General features: G+C 40.7%; 1 protein-coding gene across 6 annotated transcripts in view; it reads right to left on the bottom strand.

Annotated features, from left to right (window-relative positions):
* Positions 1-286: 286 nt before the first annotated feature.
* The window catches only part of MID1 (midline 1), a 395,135-nt gene continuing 378,981 nt past the window's right edge, over positions 287-16,440 (bottom strand). For all 6 annotated transcript variants that reach the window (XM_045855996.1, XM_045855995.1, XM_045855997.1 and 3 more), the window contains exons 8-10: positions 10,851-11,012; positions 9,523-9,730; positions 287-4,258 (exon numbers count right to left, since the gene is read on the bottom strand). In XM_045855996.1, the coding sequence (XP_045711952.1) occupies positions 3,910-4,258; positions 9,523-9,730; positions 10,851-11,012 (719 nt within the window). In that variant the 3' untranslated portion in view covers positions 287-3,909. The remainder of the gene's footprint in view (positions 4,259-9,522; positions 9,731-10,850; positions 11,013-16,440) is intronic.

The raw sequence follows: 16,440 nt of genomic DNA, 5'->3' as shown, positions 1-16,440 counted from the left end.
AATCAAGCCATTCTTGTTCCAGGTCCTCACTGCCATATCGGTTCTCTTTTATTGTTTTTTTGTGTTGTTGTTTTTTTATATAAATCCCTGGGTACTATTTTGAGTCTTGTAAAGTAACTGTATTTTGAATGAAGAGAGGCAGGATGCTAGACATGAGCAAATTTCAGGCAAAAAGGAAAATAGATTATATGTCGCAAAGTAGTAAGTTGGATAAATATTTGTGGGAATCACGAATGTGGAAACATAAAATGAAGAAAAGGAACAGAGACAGGCAGAGTCAGAGGGCCTTGGAACCACAAAAATGATTTTATTTTGAAGCAGAAAACAACAGCAATGCAGAGAATAGCCTGGGCGGGGTGAGGTCTTGGCAGTGTAACTCGAGTACCAGAGACTGAGTTTGTCCAGGTGAAAGGAGCAACACAGAGAACCAACTTCCCATTTACAAACTCAGCCAATCACCACCACATCTTCATGGCACTAATCAGTGGGTTCCCATTGACACTGGCTTGGATTGCTTCTCAGCTTTCAGATTTCGTAATGACGCTGTAAATCTTTTTGAAAGTGAAGGAGCCATGCAGTGAAGATTTTGGTGTCCACGTTTCATCTCTTTTTGATATATCAGGCATTGACTCAATTACAGGAAAAGTAGAAAATATCGGTGAGAGTTTTGCTTTAAAAAATCCCCAAAGAACACGAGTTTCTTATCTGTGGCATTACTTATATTTTGGGCCGGACAATTCTTTGTCATGGCTGTGCTGTACATTGTAGGAGGTTGAGCAGCATTCCTGGTCTCTATTCATGAGATGTCGGGCGCACCCTCTGCCAAGTTCGAACAACCAAAAATGACTCCAGACATTGACCAATTGCCCCCTTGTTGAGAAGCACTATTTTGAACACAACCTTCCTCCCCCATTATTGTCTCTGCATTCTTCTTAACATTGGATAAGGGCAGACCAGATCGATCATCAACTTCCCAACATTAAAAGCACATGCAAGTGAGCATATATTTGTGTCTCTGCAAGCAATGCATATATGCCTGGAGCCAAAATGGAATTCCATGTTCACTGGAGGGTGCTGGTTTGGTTCGCTGGCAAGTTTAAGATCAATATATCAGTACCATAATAAAATGCCTGTTTGTCATCGGCTCTTCTCCTCTTCTCCAGCAGAAACCATCATTAATATTTGCAGTCAGTTTTTGAAGTCATTTTCTTTCAATGCTGGGAAGAAAATCTTCATCCAAGCTCTTTCTCATATTAATCTATTTAGATTCCTACTTGAATTATATGGCCAGCCACTTTGACATTAGATCCAAGTTTTTTCATTTGTATCCACCAAGAAGAGAGGTGCCATATTTCTGACTTTTGTTATGAGGACTGGCTGCATAATTTGAGGCCCAGTGCAAAATGAAAACGCAGGCCCTTTGTTCAAAACTATTAAGAGTCTCAAGATGGCGACAGCACTGTTGACATAAACACGATGGACCCAGCAGCCTCAGCTGGCACTGCGTCAATTTTGTCGTATTAATTTAATTGGCACTGCCATCTCTTTCTCCCCTGAATTACAATGCTTCTTGTGAAGTAAGGACCTCAAAAACAAAATACTGTGACCCTGATCCATTTAAAGAATTGTACTGCAGCGAGTGTGTATACCATATATTTTTTAGACTTTCAAAAAAAAACTCCACATGGAAATCTTTTCTACATCATTACAGTAATGAAAGTAAACAATGTGGACTTCTACCATATACATATTTTCTGGTAAATATGACAACATGGACATAACTGGTATTATCCACAATGTTTTAAGTTAGCAAAGAGTGAGACTTCCACAACAAAATTATAACATAATCCCTTGTCTTTATAAAAATAGTCAAGACATAACCTAAACGGCTTGCAGTGAAAATCTGAGTAGTAATTGCTTTATATTGAAAAACATTATATTCATTGAAATATTGTCCTTCTGGTAAATGCTTTACATTAACATTGTAAGGCAAACTGTAGTATTTATTGGTACCTGGAGACCACGGATTTTAGACCTTTTTATTTAAAACCTGTTAGTGTACAAAGTGCATTAAAATATCCATTATTCAGCTACCGAAAACAGTATGTAAAAATTACTAAGACAACACTTCAGTTTATTCTGGGAAGGCAAATACACATTGTTTTTATATTATAAAAAAACCCTATTAGGTTTCCAGAGCATGATTTTTGTTTCCATTGAGGTGTTCATCTTTTAGATGTGAAATTGCCCTAAGTAGCTATCAAAATATTCATCTGGGTATAAATAATATAGTAAATATATAGACTCTATCTGTTAAGAAAAAGGAGAGCATCTGCCAGTGAGGAGGACAGAAGTATGGGAGGTCGCCATGAGGTCCAAATTCAGAATCACATGATGTGATGTTGAAACAGTGGGTGTACGGATGGAGTGAATGCAGCAAAATAACTGGCTGATTTGCTTAGCAAGAAACCACTACAAACTATGCTTAAATCCACTAGCCCGTTCGGTCAAAATGGCTGACCCAGTAGCCCAGATAAATATTTTAGCACATGAAATGATTTGTAGGTGTCATGCCCTTCATCAAGGTAGAACTAATGCCATACTCTAGGTCCAAGGACTGCTTGAGAAAGCCTTACTACAGGAACCATTCTGACGTGTCAGGTCAGCATGCCAAAAAGCCCACCTGATAGTCGATTAGCAGGTTCCATTGGCAGGTTCCAGTGTGGGAACAGCAAATTTGATTTTGTCTTATAACTCTATGGTAAGCTATACTAGAATATACAGAGGGACTTCTACATCTTCCAAGATGTGTTTAATGAAAGTCAGTTTATAATAACTTTTGAGGCATGTATACTAGCGAATAGTCCTTTATGCAATGTCCTTTGTCATCAATGTTAAATGTTTGGGGGGTAACTTATCTTTGGACATGGTAGTGGTGGTTGGGGCCATGCCCTGGAGAGCAAAATCAACGCACAGTGGTGCTGCCATTAGTGGCAGAAAATGTTTCTTTCCTTAGCCCCAGTGACAAAAGAAAAATTATTTGGGTGGGGGTAGGGCAGCTATTAAATGTAGTGAATACATTTCACAGGCCTAAAGAAACTATTAAAAGGAAGAATGAAATAGATTTATACCACGAAATAGAATCCTACTTCTGAAGAGACACAAATCAGGTTGAATTTCTGAATAATCAGTAGGATTCCAAGTGACTATTTTTCAATGGTAATCTCTTTCTTAATGTTGCCCCAGGATCCTTAATCCTGGGAAAAGCAGACTACAGCACGGCCAAAGGTTTCAGAGCCTTTCTTTAGAGCTCTCTCACCAGCCATCAGAAGGTCATCAAAGACTTGGCCGTTGAAGATCCCAAGCTCCAAATTCAATTGTTTCCCTTCTTGCTTTCACTCTCCATTGTAGTTGACCTAGCAAAAGCTTCTTCCATCACAGTTAAAACACCTCAAGATAAACCAGAGTAAGAATTCCCATTTGCTTCCCTACTAGGTTCAAATCTAGGTTTTATCTTTAGAGCAGTCACACATTCTGTTACGCGCACTGTCGCAGACTATGGTGAAATAAAGATTGTAAATAGCTGATAAATGTATGGGCCTCTAAATGTGCAACACCAAGTAATTCCTAAAAGAGTCGTAATCCCCATTATGTTTCTTTTATAAATAATCTATAAATTTTCCTGTAAATACAAAAAAATTTTGAAGAAATTATTCAAGACTGTACTTAATACAAAACACAGTAAAGGGGAGGCACGCAATCGCCTGTTTTGAGACCTATCTTAGCTAATTCCTGGATACTTTTTGGCGAGGTTTAATCACACTCAGGAAGCCTGTGCTTTCTCTGTCCCCTAAATGGTGGCCATGAGCCTTTCTATTTCCCAGAAAGCACCTGCATGTGGCCAGGTGCTCATGGCAGCTGCTCCGTGCAGTCCAGATGGTCCGGGATGGGAAGCCCAGTTATAATGGTCAGACATTTGTTCCACACGGTGAAGGTGGGGCACACAGGCTGCGAGAATGTGATGTCAAAGGTGTAGAGGTGGATGGAGTTCAAAGCATCGTAGAAAGCGATGGAGCCATTATCGTAGTCCAGCAGGATGCCAATGCGCCGGAGGTGAGGGGCTGGCTCGATGGGGATCTCCTTGCTGTTGTGCCTCACCACCCAGTTGTTGTGGCAGCGGCACAGTGCCCAGGAAGCGGCGTTCTTCCCGATCCACTCGTGCTTCGGGGCTGACTTGTACGCAAGGCCGATGGCATACCTGCAGAAACACAACGGCAACAGGAAAACCAATGAGCGCACTGCATGGATACGTGGAATACTTTCTATGGTCCTCAGGGGTCATGAGAATGCATTTCTCCGGTGTCCCTGTTCATTTCCTTCAGTGAAAGCTTGGCGAGAGCCCTGACACATATGTTCCTCATCTTCTTTCCTCCCAACACAGAGTGGGCAGAAAGGGGCCATTGTATTGACCCGCGTCTCTGTTTTCAGTTCAGACATTGCGAGAGAATTTGAACTCTGTGTTTTGCCATGTGGTTTTCTTTTAATACTGTCACGAAGACTCACACAATGAATTCTCTAGACCAGCAGCATCCAGAACTTTCTGCAATGATTCTGATGTTATTCTCTGTTCAATATGGTGGTCAGGAGCCACATGGGGCTACCAGACACTGGGGCTCTGGCTGATAAGAATGAGAAACTGAACTTTATATTTATTTAATTTTAATTAAAGGAAATCGTTTAAGTAGCTGCCTGTGGGCCATGGCTACATGAACAGCACTACTCTAGATTTCTCTTCTTGACCATTGAATTTTTCAACTGATGCCATGTTTGTCATTTTCCACAACTTCAAGTCCACATTGCAGAAGGCAATCACGCAGAATGACTTTCATTTTATGGGGATAAGTTTCTTGTCACCACACAGCCTCAGTTTTCTCATCTGTAAAACAGGGACAATGACAGTCTCCATCTGATGGTTATTTTGAGGAGTAAAGGAAAGAATGCATGTAAAGTCCCGGGTACAAGGCTGGTGTGGAACATTCAGTAACTGTTATTTTATTATTTTTGTCCATGGATACATTACTAATAAGTAACAGATTCAGAATTGAAACCTATGATCACTCAAAAGGCCACAGACAAACAACATTCTCTAATGCCTACCCTCATCAGAAATTGTGTAACTCATCACTGCCAAGAGCTGTTCTGCTTATATTTCCTGCTACACTCTAAAAAATTCTGAATGTCTTTGAGCAGATGGAGATCCTGGTTATTCTAAACGTTCTCTCACTGCTCAAAAACATGTTAAGAATTGTTTTCACAATGTTCTAAGCTTCTTAATCTTTTTACCCCACTGAGTTGTGGCTCTGTAATATTTATACTATTTGTTATGAAGATAAGCAAAACCTATCATTCTTAATAAAGAGTGAATGGTTAAGAGCTCAACGTTTAATATCTTATAAGAGAAACGAGTCTAAGTAGATATTTACATATGATACCATACTCATGTAGAGAGAAAAACTTCATTGGTCTTTGATAAAAGGGCATTCTTTTAAACATCACATGTTGGGTTTAAAATATAATCAGTTTAAAAGTGCTTTGTTTAAAAATCACTGAATTGAAAAAGAGAATGGAATTAATAATCCATTCATTCCAGTGCGTTAACCCATCTGCCATCAATCCAACCTCTGCTCTTCCCTCTCACAAATCCTGTCCTAGATCACAGGGACCATCCTGGGGCTGCACTTTCCAGAATCCTCTTTCCAGCAGGAGTCGGGATGAGGTTCTGCCACTGTGAATCCCTTGCACAAGATCCAGAAGTTCTAAGAGGAGAGTAAATACTCTTTTCCAGACAGCAGACAGCACAGGTAAGCTTTATGGAAGCGTTTGGGCGAGCTCCTGGGCACATTTGCCTGTGGGCCGTGGGCCACCTTCCAGCACCCACAGCACATCCAGGCTTCATGGACTGGAATGGCGGGCTCCCTGACTTGTGCTCCCAGCCTTTCCTCAGCTCCAGGAAGCCCCTGGTTCTCTTTGTCCTTGGAACACCTAGGGTAACTTCTGTTTTTCTACTGGAGCCTAACTGAGGCACTTTGGAAAGGTTTTGGTTTTGCAATGTTTGGGTATTTTCCCCATGGACATTCTCTATGCTCTGGTAGACAATGTCGCCATTTTTTTTCAGATAATTTAGAATCTACATTTGCAACACAAAATAGCCAGATGTCTGTATTGTTTCCTTCTTGTTGCTGCATACCACTTCTATTTTTTTAATTAAAGAACTTTGACATTTATTCCCCCATCTGAACGGAACTCCCTATGATATAGCTACTGCAGGTATGGCTGAATTCATTCAGCAAATGGGAAAACACAGAGAAGGTTAAAATTAGGGGCAAAATCCAGGATGTTGCCCTCTTCCCCTTGATTTCTGGCCCAGTAATTTTTGCATGAACCCACGCTTAGGTAACACTATTTCATAAAACACCGAGTGCACATTATCAGCATTAGACAGTAAGAACTACATGTATAGTCCATTAAACAAAGGAAAATACCATTATATTATCATTCATCTGAAAAATACGCACATATTTCTATTGAACCTGAAAGGAGCAGACAGAAGGTGACGTTCCATTAGGTTATGCAGTGGGACTCAGAATTAAAAAAAGATAAAAATTATGTTTCTCAGAGCAATGTTAACATGCCCCATTGCATGGATCATAACATGCATGTTAATTTAAAGTCAAGACTGTATTTCATGAGAAAATATATGTGTCATTAGCTATTGTAAATCAAGGCGTCACAGGAATTTGATGGTAGAGGTCACTCCCTTGCTCACTAACACCACCCAGGAAATGTTCAATTATGTTCTACATGAGAATTTTCTGAAATTGACACAATAGGTTTGTAAAAAACCAAAGTGTGGCAATCAATTTAAAAAATTTCCCCCCCTTATAAGTTGGTTTTGACATCTGGAGGGTGTTTTCAAGGTAATGCTGATCTGTGTTTATACAACTGAAGTGGTCTGGCAGAATTTCCCACACCATTCATCAATGGGAATAAGATCATAATGATCAGGTATCATTTATCATAAATAATTATTAATGGGCTTGTAATTATTTAGACACTGGATTCCATCCCAGATTAATACAGCACATTAATTAAGTAGAAATGTTTGCTCCTCTGCACCTGCAACAATTCATTGTATTTTCCTTTGGGCTTTTATCTTGCCCCTGTGGAGCTAAAGACTATAAATGCCAGTCTGGACCAGAGCCGAATGAAGTGGAAGGATTCATTTTCCATCCTCCAGCAGGATGTTGGAACAGCAAAAGGTTCTGGGCAAAGAGAAATGTGGGGATCACAACAGAAGAAAACCGACTTGGTTGGCCAATACAGTTACTACTGTTAGTAGCTAGTAGCTACTCTTGGGAGACATGAAACACCCAAGCCTGCGATTTCACTTAGATTTCAGTCGACTTATACAAACATTATTTGCGTAAATTTGAATTTAAAGTTTTTTTTAATAAATGAGGAGTGTTTTAGCATCCTTATCTAAAAAATAACAATGTTATAATATTCCCCATCTTCAGGTTATGCAGTTTTAAGTTTTTTTTAAAGCAAGGATTAATCCATTACTTGTTAAGTACACCACTGTAAACCCTAAAAACTAATTATAATGTTTCAAAAATACAGCATGTTGGTTAAGAGCAGGGATCGGCAAACTACAACTCACAAGCCAAACGTGGCCCTCTGCTGATTTTTACAAATGAAGTTTTACTGGTACACACACACACCCATTTGTGGATACATGGTCTATGGCTGCTTTCTCACTACAAGTGGAGTTGAATAATTGTGACAAAAATCACCTGGCCTTCCAAACCAGAAATTGGACCCTTGGGTAAGAGTTTGCACTCTGAAGACTTCCTAACTCTACTACCTATGAGCTTTGTGACACTGGGCATGTGCTTCAGTCATTCCCTTTGTAAAATGGGATACTAGTGCCTATCCTTGTAGGGGTAGGATAAACGAGTCAACATTTGTAAAATGCTTAAACTAGTGCTTGGTGCATAATTGTGCTAGATGAGGACTGGTCAAATAAATATAAAATAACTCCCTTTCTGAGCCACAACAAACACGTACATTTTTGAGACAGCCACCAGAGTAAGGTGTTCAGTTTGTGGCTGTGGAATAGGCAAGGTCAGCTTTGTGAGGTTAACCTGGCAAGGTAAACTAATTCAAACGTAGATTGCACCCCGACCTTCACCTTTTTAGGCTTACAAAGTCCCTGGGCTGGATCTCCCAGACCTTTTGAAGTGATTTCCACCCAGCAGCCCATGATCTCTGCTTCGTTGCGGCCTTCAGCTCTCAGCCATTTGCACCAGTTGGCCCAGTCCAGAATCAAAAAACATACAGGGCAACAGAAATCAGTGTTTTGTTTTTTTTAAGTAACAAAGAGTAATGATTTAATGTAGGTATTGGCAAACTTTTTCTATAAAGGGCCAGAGAGTTAATGTTTCAGCTTTGTGGACCATAGGATTCTGTTAACTACTGAACTCTGCCATGTGGCTCAGAGGCAGCTATAGACAAGATGGAAAAGAATGGGCGTGGCTGTGTTCCCATGAAGTTTTCTTTACAAAAACAGGCAGTTGGCCAGGTTTGGCCCAAGGGCTGTAGTCTGCTGAGCAGTGTTAGCATAGTAGGTCCCCCCAGGGATGAGGAATCTATCATAACTGCAATTCTTGCCATAAATGAAAAATGGATGAACTTAAAACAAGTTATTTTTCTTACTGGTTCAATGGTAGGTTAGATGATTACTTGGCATATACTCACTCTCTCTCCTCTCCTCCATGGGAGGAACATACTTCCCTGCACCGTTGGCTTTGGGCTTGGCCATGTGGCTAGCCAATGAGAAGTTGGTAGACACGAAGCAAGCAGAGGCTTGTGCTGTGCTTATACTCTTGGGCTCCTTGAGAAGATGGCGTGGGTAGCCCACACATCCAAAAAGGATGGAGAGACACATAGAACATACCTACATCCAACCTACAGCTTAAGGCACGGGTGGCAAACACAAGGCACGTGGGCCGAATCCAGCCCTCTACCTTGTTTTATCGGGCCCAGCACCTTGTTTCTACCTCAAGGCAGCACTGAGCTCCTTGGCCCTAGTTAAGGAGTAGTTACATTAATACACTCCTAAAGTTACATTCAGCCCTTTGAAGGCAACCATGAGGCTGATGTGGCCCCCGGTGAAAATGAGTCGACACCCCTGGCTTAAAGCAAAGCCCAGCTGAGGTTAGCCTTGCCTAGCTGACCCACAGATGTGGGTGTTAATGAGCAATAATAAAGGATTGTTGTTGGAAGCCACTGAGGTTTGGGATGTTTGTTATACAGCATGACTGTAGCAACAGCTGACTGATGTGACAGAGGTTTTCTGCATGTTCTTCTTCAAGGTGGACTCTGGTATGGGTGGATGCTCTGGTATAGAATAGAGTAAGACGTGCCTTTTTATAACTGGAGACAATAGACAGAATTGCCTACCATGTGCTTCCACTTATGACCACTTCCCAGTAATGCCGGCCGCTATCAATGAACACATTTCCAGCCACGCCATAGCTCCCTTGGCTGGTGAAGCGTTCAGGCGTGTGACTCTTTTTGGATGATGACTCATCACGTTCTACTGTCAAGTTATCATGAGACACCTTTAGCTTTCGATGTGCTGATTTGGGATCCAGTTTAAACGGTTGGCCTAGAAACAAGTTGATAAAAGAAAAAGAGGAAGAGGAAAAGGACTGTTTATTTAATATGACCAATAACATATTTTCAGAATCAGACTTTAAAAACCGTCATGACATGTCTCAAAGATATATTTTACAGAATTAACCCCAGTGTATGCATTTATTTATTTTTTCCAACTTACTCTCTAAAAACATGTACCAGCAGAAATACTGAGAGGAGAAATTAGTTTCATGTTTAAGAGTATGTGTTTATCAGCAGTAAAATAAAGTTATTTGACTACTAAAATTAAGGATTTGAGTTAAATGAGGGTCCTCCAGCACAAGTTATTGTTCCTGTTGACTGGCTGGCTGGCAATCCTATAACATGGCACCATACTGACATACTCCAATTTGCTTTCTCTTGGGAGGTCTTAATGTAAGGAAATACTGTGTTATATAACATAATATTTCTAGATCAAAAGATGTAAAAAAAGAGAGGCTAAAACAAAACACATGTGGACAGAGACAGAGAGAGAGACGACAGTGTTATGAGACACGTGTATAAACCAGATCATTCTTTGTTGTGGGCTGTCCAGTGTATTGTGGGATGTTTCCCATCATCCCTGGCCTCAAACTACTAGATGCCAGTAGCATACACCTCAGTTGTGACAACCAAAAATGTGTCTAGACATTGTTAAATATCCCCTCCCGGAGGGGTGGGGTGTTGCAGAATCACCCCTGATTGAGAATCATAGACCTAGGCAGATATCGGTAAAATAAAAAAATTCCTGCAGGAGTTATTAATTTGCTAATCTGCTACAGAAAATATCTGCCATTTACAAAGTGCTGACTGTGTATCTGACACACACATGCACACATACACTCTAATTCTCACGAGAACCCTTCCAGGATTATTTATTTTAAAAATTAAAAAGTCTGAGGCACAGAGAAGTTAATGGTTCATAGCCCTTAAGAGTAGAGAGTCAGTTTTAGAAGCCAGTGGTATTTGATGCAAAATGCACTAGTCCCCACTGGCTCTCTACTTGCTTCCTGAGACACGCAGTGATGCCTATGACAGAGGAAAGGAAAAGAAAGGGGAACGGAGGCAGCTGAAAGAAGACACTACAGTTCTGCTGAACTTATGTGACTTACTGTTTGTCTTCAACTTCCCAGGCTCGCTGCTGCGGCTGCCTGCCTGGTTGATGGCCTTGACAATGAAGATGTACTTGGTGCCACTCTGCAGACCGTGCACGGTGTAGTGGTTCTGCTTGATGTTGGGCACAATCATCCAGCTATCTGCCGAGTTACAGAGACCTGCAAAGCCAACCAGATGTGGTGCAGTTCTTTGGTGCAAGCATGGGGCAACATTGCATAATTTCGGGTTATTTGAACCATAAGTGGAGTGCTTTCTCACTTCTTAAGGAGACAACCAATACACTTGAATGCTCAGAGTCTTGCCGCCAGTAGTTCAACCTGTATTTATTATTATGTATTCTATTGTGTGCTCTAAATGGGAAAAAGGCACTTAAAATTATTATATTGCAAATTCTGTTCGGTATGGATGAGAGCAGCAAAGAGAGTTCTGTCTGGTACCTTAAGCACAGATTATGTGCTAGGGGTCACCACTGATTCCTCCCATCCATTGTCATTATGACGGTCATTAAATATTTATATATCATCAATTCTGAGGCTCACGGAAGGTGAGAAGAGACCTGAGTGATGTACGAGAAGCTGACTGTACTAAAGCAGATGTAGTAGATTGCATTTTTTACTCTAATTCACCTCCCCACCCTGGATCCAGGCCTAAGAGACTTGGCAGTTGCTTCCTATGAACAGATGGGATAGATTTCCTTACCACATGGCTTTGAATGGCCACGTGACTTGCTTCAACCAATTGGCTGAGGCTGAAATGTCAAGCTGCCAGTTGCAAGAGTAGGCATTACAGAACCTTTAGAGCCTCTGGTGCCTTCCTGTGCCTCTGCCGTTGTCACAAGGAGAACATTCCCCAGAGAGTCTGCTCATCCAGATAGGATGAGATGCAGGGAACGGCTCTACTGTCCAGCCAATGCAGGAGGGGAGCCAACAGAGACTGGCCAACTCCAAGCTCACCTCTGCCAGGGAAGCCAAGAAAATGATCATCGGGGTTATTCGTGATCCACCATCAGTGTGGCCATAGTTAAGTGATTCAGCAGACATGTTCCTGAGGACACCTCGCAGCAGGGGCACTGATGGGCAGCTCAGGCCCCAGTGCGGGCCTTAGAAAAGCATCCACAGGGGTTTGGCCAGCTGAACCCCCAGCATGGCTGGTTTTAGAGCAGAGTGGGGCTGCCGCTCTGGCTGCATTCTGCAGGGTTGGGGGAGCAGGCTGAGAACGGATGCTGCTTGGAGGAACATGCAGGAAAAGGGAAGCCTGTTTTGTTTTGCAGCTGGCCGATGCTGAAAACAATCTCTTTGGTACTGGGTCCAACTTTCCTCTCTCCACCTCTCTACCTGTCAGTCTCCACTCTGATAGAACCTTTTCCCAGCTCCTAGGTGACTGGGCTGCCCTGAAGTTTCCTGACTGTGGTGAATTTCCTTCACCTGTTTTTGATAGTGGGCCTGGCCCCTGCACTTCCCGAGGGCTCTAAACTCACCTCTCCATCCCTTCCTTTCAGTGGATTTGCAAGTTCAAGGGCTAGTTCTTTTGATCTTGAGTCAACTTATACCTTACCACACTCTCAAGAAGCAGCCCCTTCATCTTCCTTCGGTCTCACCTCTTTGAGAATCTAATAAAGCATTTCTGTAGAAAGAAGTTCAGGAAACCTGTCTTTAAATCCTACTAAATACTTTCTCCAACCTTTGAATTAAACATTGCTTGTGGCAGTCTCACAGTTGAGAAGGACATAAAAGTATTTTTTCAATTGTGAAAACTCCCCCATATGATTTGCATCTTGGGTATACCATATTTTCAGACACACTTCAGTGGGTCTTTAAAATATATATTTATATACACACATATATATACACACACACACACGTATTTGACTTTGGGAATTTTCTGTAATCTCTTTACATTTCCACCTGGGAACATTTTCAGCAGGAGGACCACCAGATTTGACAAAGCGAGCATGAAGCAAGGAAATCACGTGAAGCTCAGAGAAGAGGTTGCGTGTGTGTGTTTGTGTTTCGAGATACAGAAGAGCAGCTAAAACACCACCACCCCTCACCCTCGCCCCCTATTTCCCCCGCCTCTTAGCTCTCTGCTTTCCCACAAATTCTTACTTGTGTAAGACTGTGGAAAACCTTCACAAGTAGTTTAGCAACAGGGGAGTCTCCCTACCGCATAGCACTTTTGCTGATTTCTCACCTTACCTTCTGCTTGAACATAGCTGTAATAAACTCAATACTTCTGGATAGGGCCACAGCCAAATAGTAGATTTTGATCCAAGCAAAGAATGGTCATTTTGAACTCTGAGTTCTGGGCCCCAAGAAGCCTGTAACTCACTTTAGATATTTAATAATAATATTACAATAGCAACAAGACAAAACAATGAGCTTTTCTACTGCCTAGGATAATCTACTCATACTCCTAGACCTTCTTCAACGGCACCCAGGCACGAATGAAAACAATAATAACATTCAGTACCATCAATGGGAATCCTATCAATGTCACTGCATTTACACTGTTCCTGTTTAATTGCATGTGTTACAGTAAAAGGACTATTGTGGTCAAAGAAAGTAAATGTAAAAATGTTTCAATAAACTTTACATCACTGTACAACCCGGAGCTGGGTTTAATGTGGTAGGGGACTGCTTTCAGCAACATCCTAAAGCAGATGTCTGCATTTGCTGCAAACTGCAATTTGGCCTACAATCCGAAGTCTTAACCCAACAAAGAAGATGTAATGTTTCAGGAACCTTTTCCAAACACCAAGAAAAAAAGGACCCTGGCTATCCTGATTACTTTGAAGAGGTCACAATTTTTTTCCTTGAATATTAAGAGAACAAATGTTTATGGAGTAGTAAAATTTCATTGGATAGTTTTACACTAGCACAATGTAGTTTCATAAATACTGATAACTATTACTGTTTAGACTTACTTTTTACGTAATTGACATTGCCAGAGTAATAATGGAGAAGTTGATTAAAAATGCCAAGAAAGCAACACTGACCATTTTTTGGGGGGGGATAGAATAAGTGGGGTGTCTTGGAGTGCACCATTATTGCGCTGCTAGCGTTGGGCTTGCGCCAGCACCACTTAACTTTCTGCACATGGCACCAAGTGCCAGACTTTTCTGCCTCGATACCCCGCTGTGTAGGGACTACTGACCATGTTTTATTCATCCCTTTATGAAACACCCACTAACCATCCTGACGGAAACCTCACTTTCCTCCAAGCTCATTTCCAATCATCTTTCAGGGTATTCCAACACTCACCTTTTCCAGTTCAGCATGAAGTATTACAACAACAATGGAACTTAAAAGATAATTAGTCTGTAATAAAGCTTAATTGAGTTTTTCAGTTTTGTACATTTTTTCTTTTCTCATTCACAATGGGTCAGAAGCATTTCCCCATATAATGCTCCTCATTACAAGAGCCTAATTACATTTGGGATTTCATAGCCTTGTATAACAACTGTCATCCTGCCATGAAACATTCTATATAAAACATCATGCAACATGGACACCTTCGGAGAGACCGCACACCACTTCTAACATCTTTTGTCTAACAGATTGGACATAAGTTCACATTGTTTTCTTTCTTTTCTATAAAAATAGTATATGTTTAATAACGTTCATGAATGTTTTCAAAATGAATAAAATAAATTAAACACAGATAACTTCTTTGCCTTAAAATCTTGAAATGAATCGTTTGATTTTTACTAATAGTACAAATAAACTGTAGAGGAAAGGCACTAGCTTAAGATTTTAAATGATGCATTAAAAGTGGTTTTGGATGTGATGGGGACAAAAGGGGGACAACTGTAATTGAACAACAATTTAAAAAAATTTTAAAAAGGTAGTTTTGGATAAACAACATGGACAACACTGTAAGATGAAGTACATATCTATTTGTTAATAAATGCATTCACATCTACAACCATGAGTCTGTTAATAAAAATGAAAAATAAAAATTGGTAACATCATTACTTCTGCATTTGAGTGTATGAATTTGCTTAGTGGGAGCCTTAAATACCATATGATCTCACCTTTAACTGGAACATAATCAACAAGAGAAAAAAGCAAATGAAATATAACCAAAGTCATCGGAAATAAGAACAATCTAACAATAGCCAGAGGGGAGGGGGAGGGGACAGTGGGGAGAAGGGTTTTCAGGAACTACTATAAGGGACATGTGGACAAAACCAAGGGGGACAGTGGACACAAGGGAGGGAGGTGGGTTTGGCTGGGGGGTGGGAGTGGTAGTGGGAGTGGGGTGGAGAGAAAATGCAGACAACTGTAATTGAACAACAATAAAACAATTAAAGTAGAAAGCTCCATAGATACTATATAATCGTCCTTCAATAAAGTCAGTTGGGGGGATTAACTAGAATTTATTATGACAGGTGAAGGAGCCCTGAAATAGAGACAGTAGATTTCCTTGTGGCGTAAGAAGCTACAGACAGTTTTGGGGCATTATATCTTTTAATTTACAGTACCCTTTCAACATCTTATCTTTCACTTCAACATCTGCAAAGGATATTCCTCCAAATGATAGGACGGATGGCCCAACAACATTCAAGGAAAGCCTTTCACATGAAGATTGTGTAAAATGCTATTGTGTAGATAATCCTGGCAAATTACATTATTGACCTTCATCATATAACAAAACTAACAGCCTTTAAAAAATGCAATGATGGGTCTGGCTGGCATAGCTCAGTGGATTGAGTGTGGGCTGTGAACCAAAGTGTCGCAGGTTCGATTCCCAGCCAGGGTACACGCCTGGGTTGCAGGCCATAACCCCCAGCAACTGCACATTGATGTTTCTCTCTCTCTCTCTCTCTATCTCCCTCCCTTCCCTCTCTAAAAATAAATAAATATTTAAAAAAGAAAAAAAAAGAATAAAAAAATGCAATGATGGGTGATTGTAGTCTATATTCTTGTAGGAATAATAACTTTGAATGTCCATGTGCTACCACTGTGGCAAACATAGAGCTAAGACCTTCACTTTTGCTATCGCCACCATATGAGGTTATAACAGTACCTTTTCTTAGAAGAGAAAACTGACTCAGAGGACATTAAATTATTTGCCCCAAATTATAGAGCTAATGCAGGTCTCCCTCAGTCACTACAAAGAGGTATAGTATTAGAAAATAAAATAATTTGAAAATGCTTGTCTCAGTTATCTTTTTATCTAAATTCTTTCTTTGTTGCAATTGAATCCTATAAGGTGTCAGGACCTTAGTGCATTGGTTTACTGTACATTAAAGAGATGAACAAGCCCAGGCTGGCGTAGGTAAGACAGAATAGGTTTATACAATAAGAGAACATTAAGTTGATATGGATTTATTTAAAATATTTCTTTGTTGAAACGGCTTCTACTTTGATAGATTCTATTTTTATTTGTTAAAGAAGTTTTAAACTTGCTCTCCTGAAATGTCAATTCTTCTCGTCCTTTCCCATTTACTGAAGTCAAATTAAATAGCTCTGTGGGAGGGGAGGAGTGTTTACTCTGTTACCGTCTTTCTGGCCAGCTACTGCCCTGTGAGATCAGTGAATTGTCTCCAATACCTAACAGCTTGTGGGCCTCAGCAAGAGAGAG

This window comes from Phyllostomus hastatus, unplaced genomic scaffold (genome assembly GCF_019186645.2).
Source record: "Phyllostomus hastatus isolate PE091 unplaced genomic scaffold, TTU_PhHast_1.1 phas_scaffold_12, whole genome shotgun sequence".
In the NCBI taxonomy this organism is placed as follows: Eukaryota; Metazoa; Chordata; class Mammalia; order Chiroptera; family Phyllostomidae; genus Phyllostomus; species Phyllostomus hastatus.
Note: the sequence above shows the minus strand (reverse complement) of the source record. Positions and strands in the feature narration are given on the sequence as shown.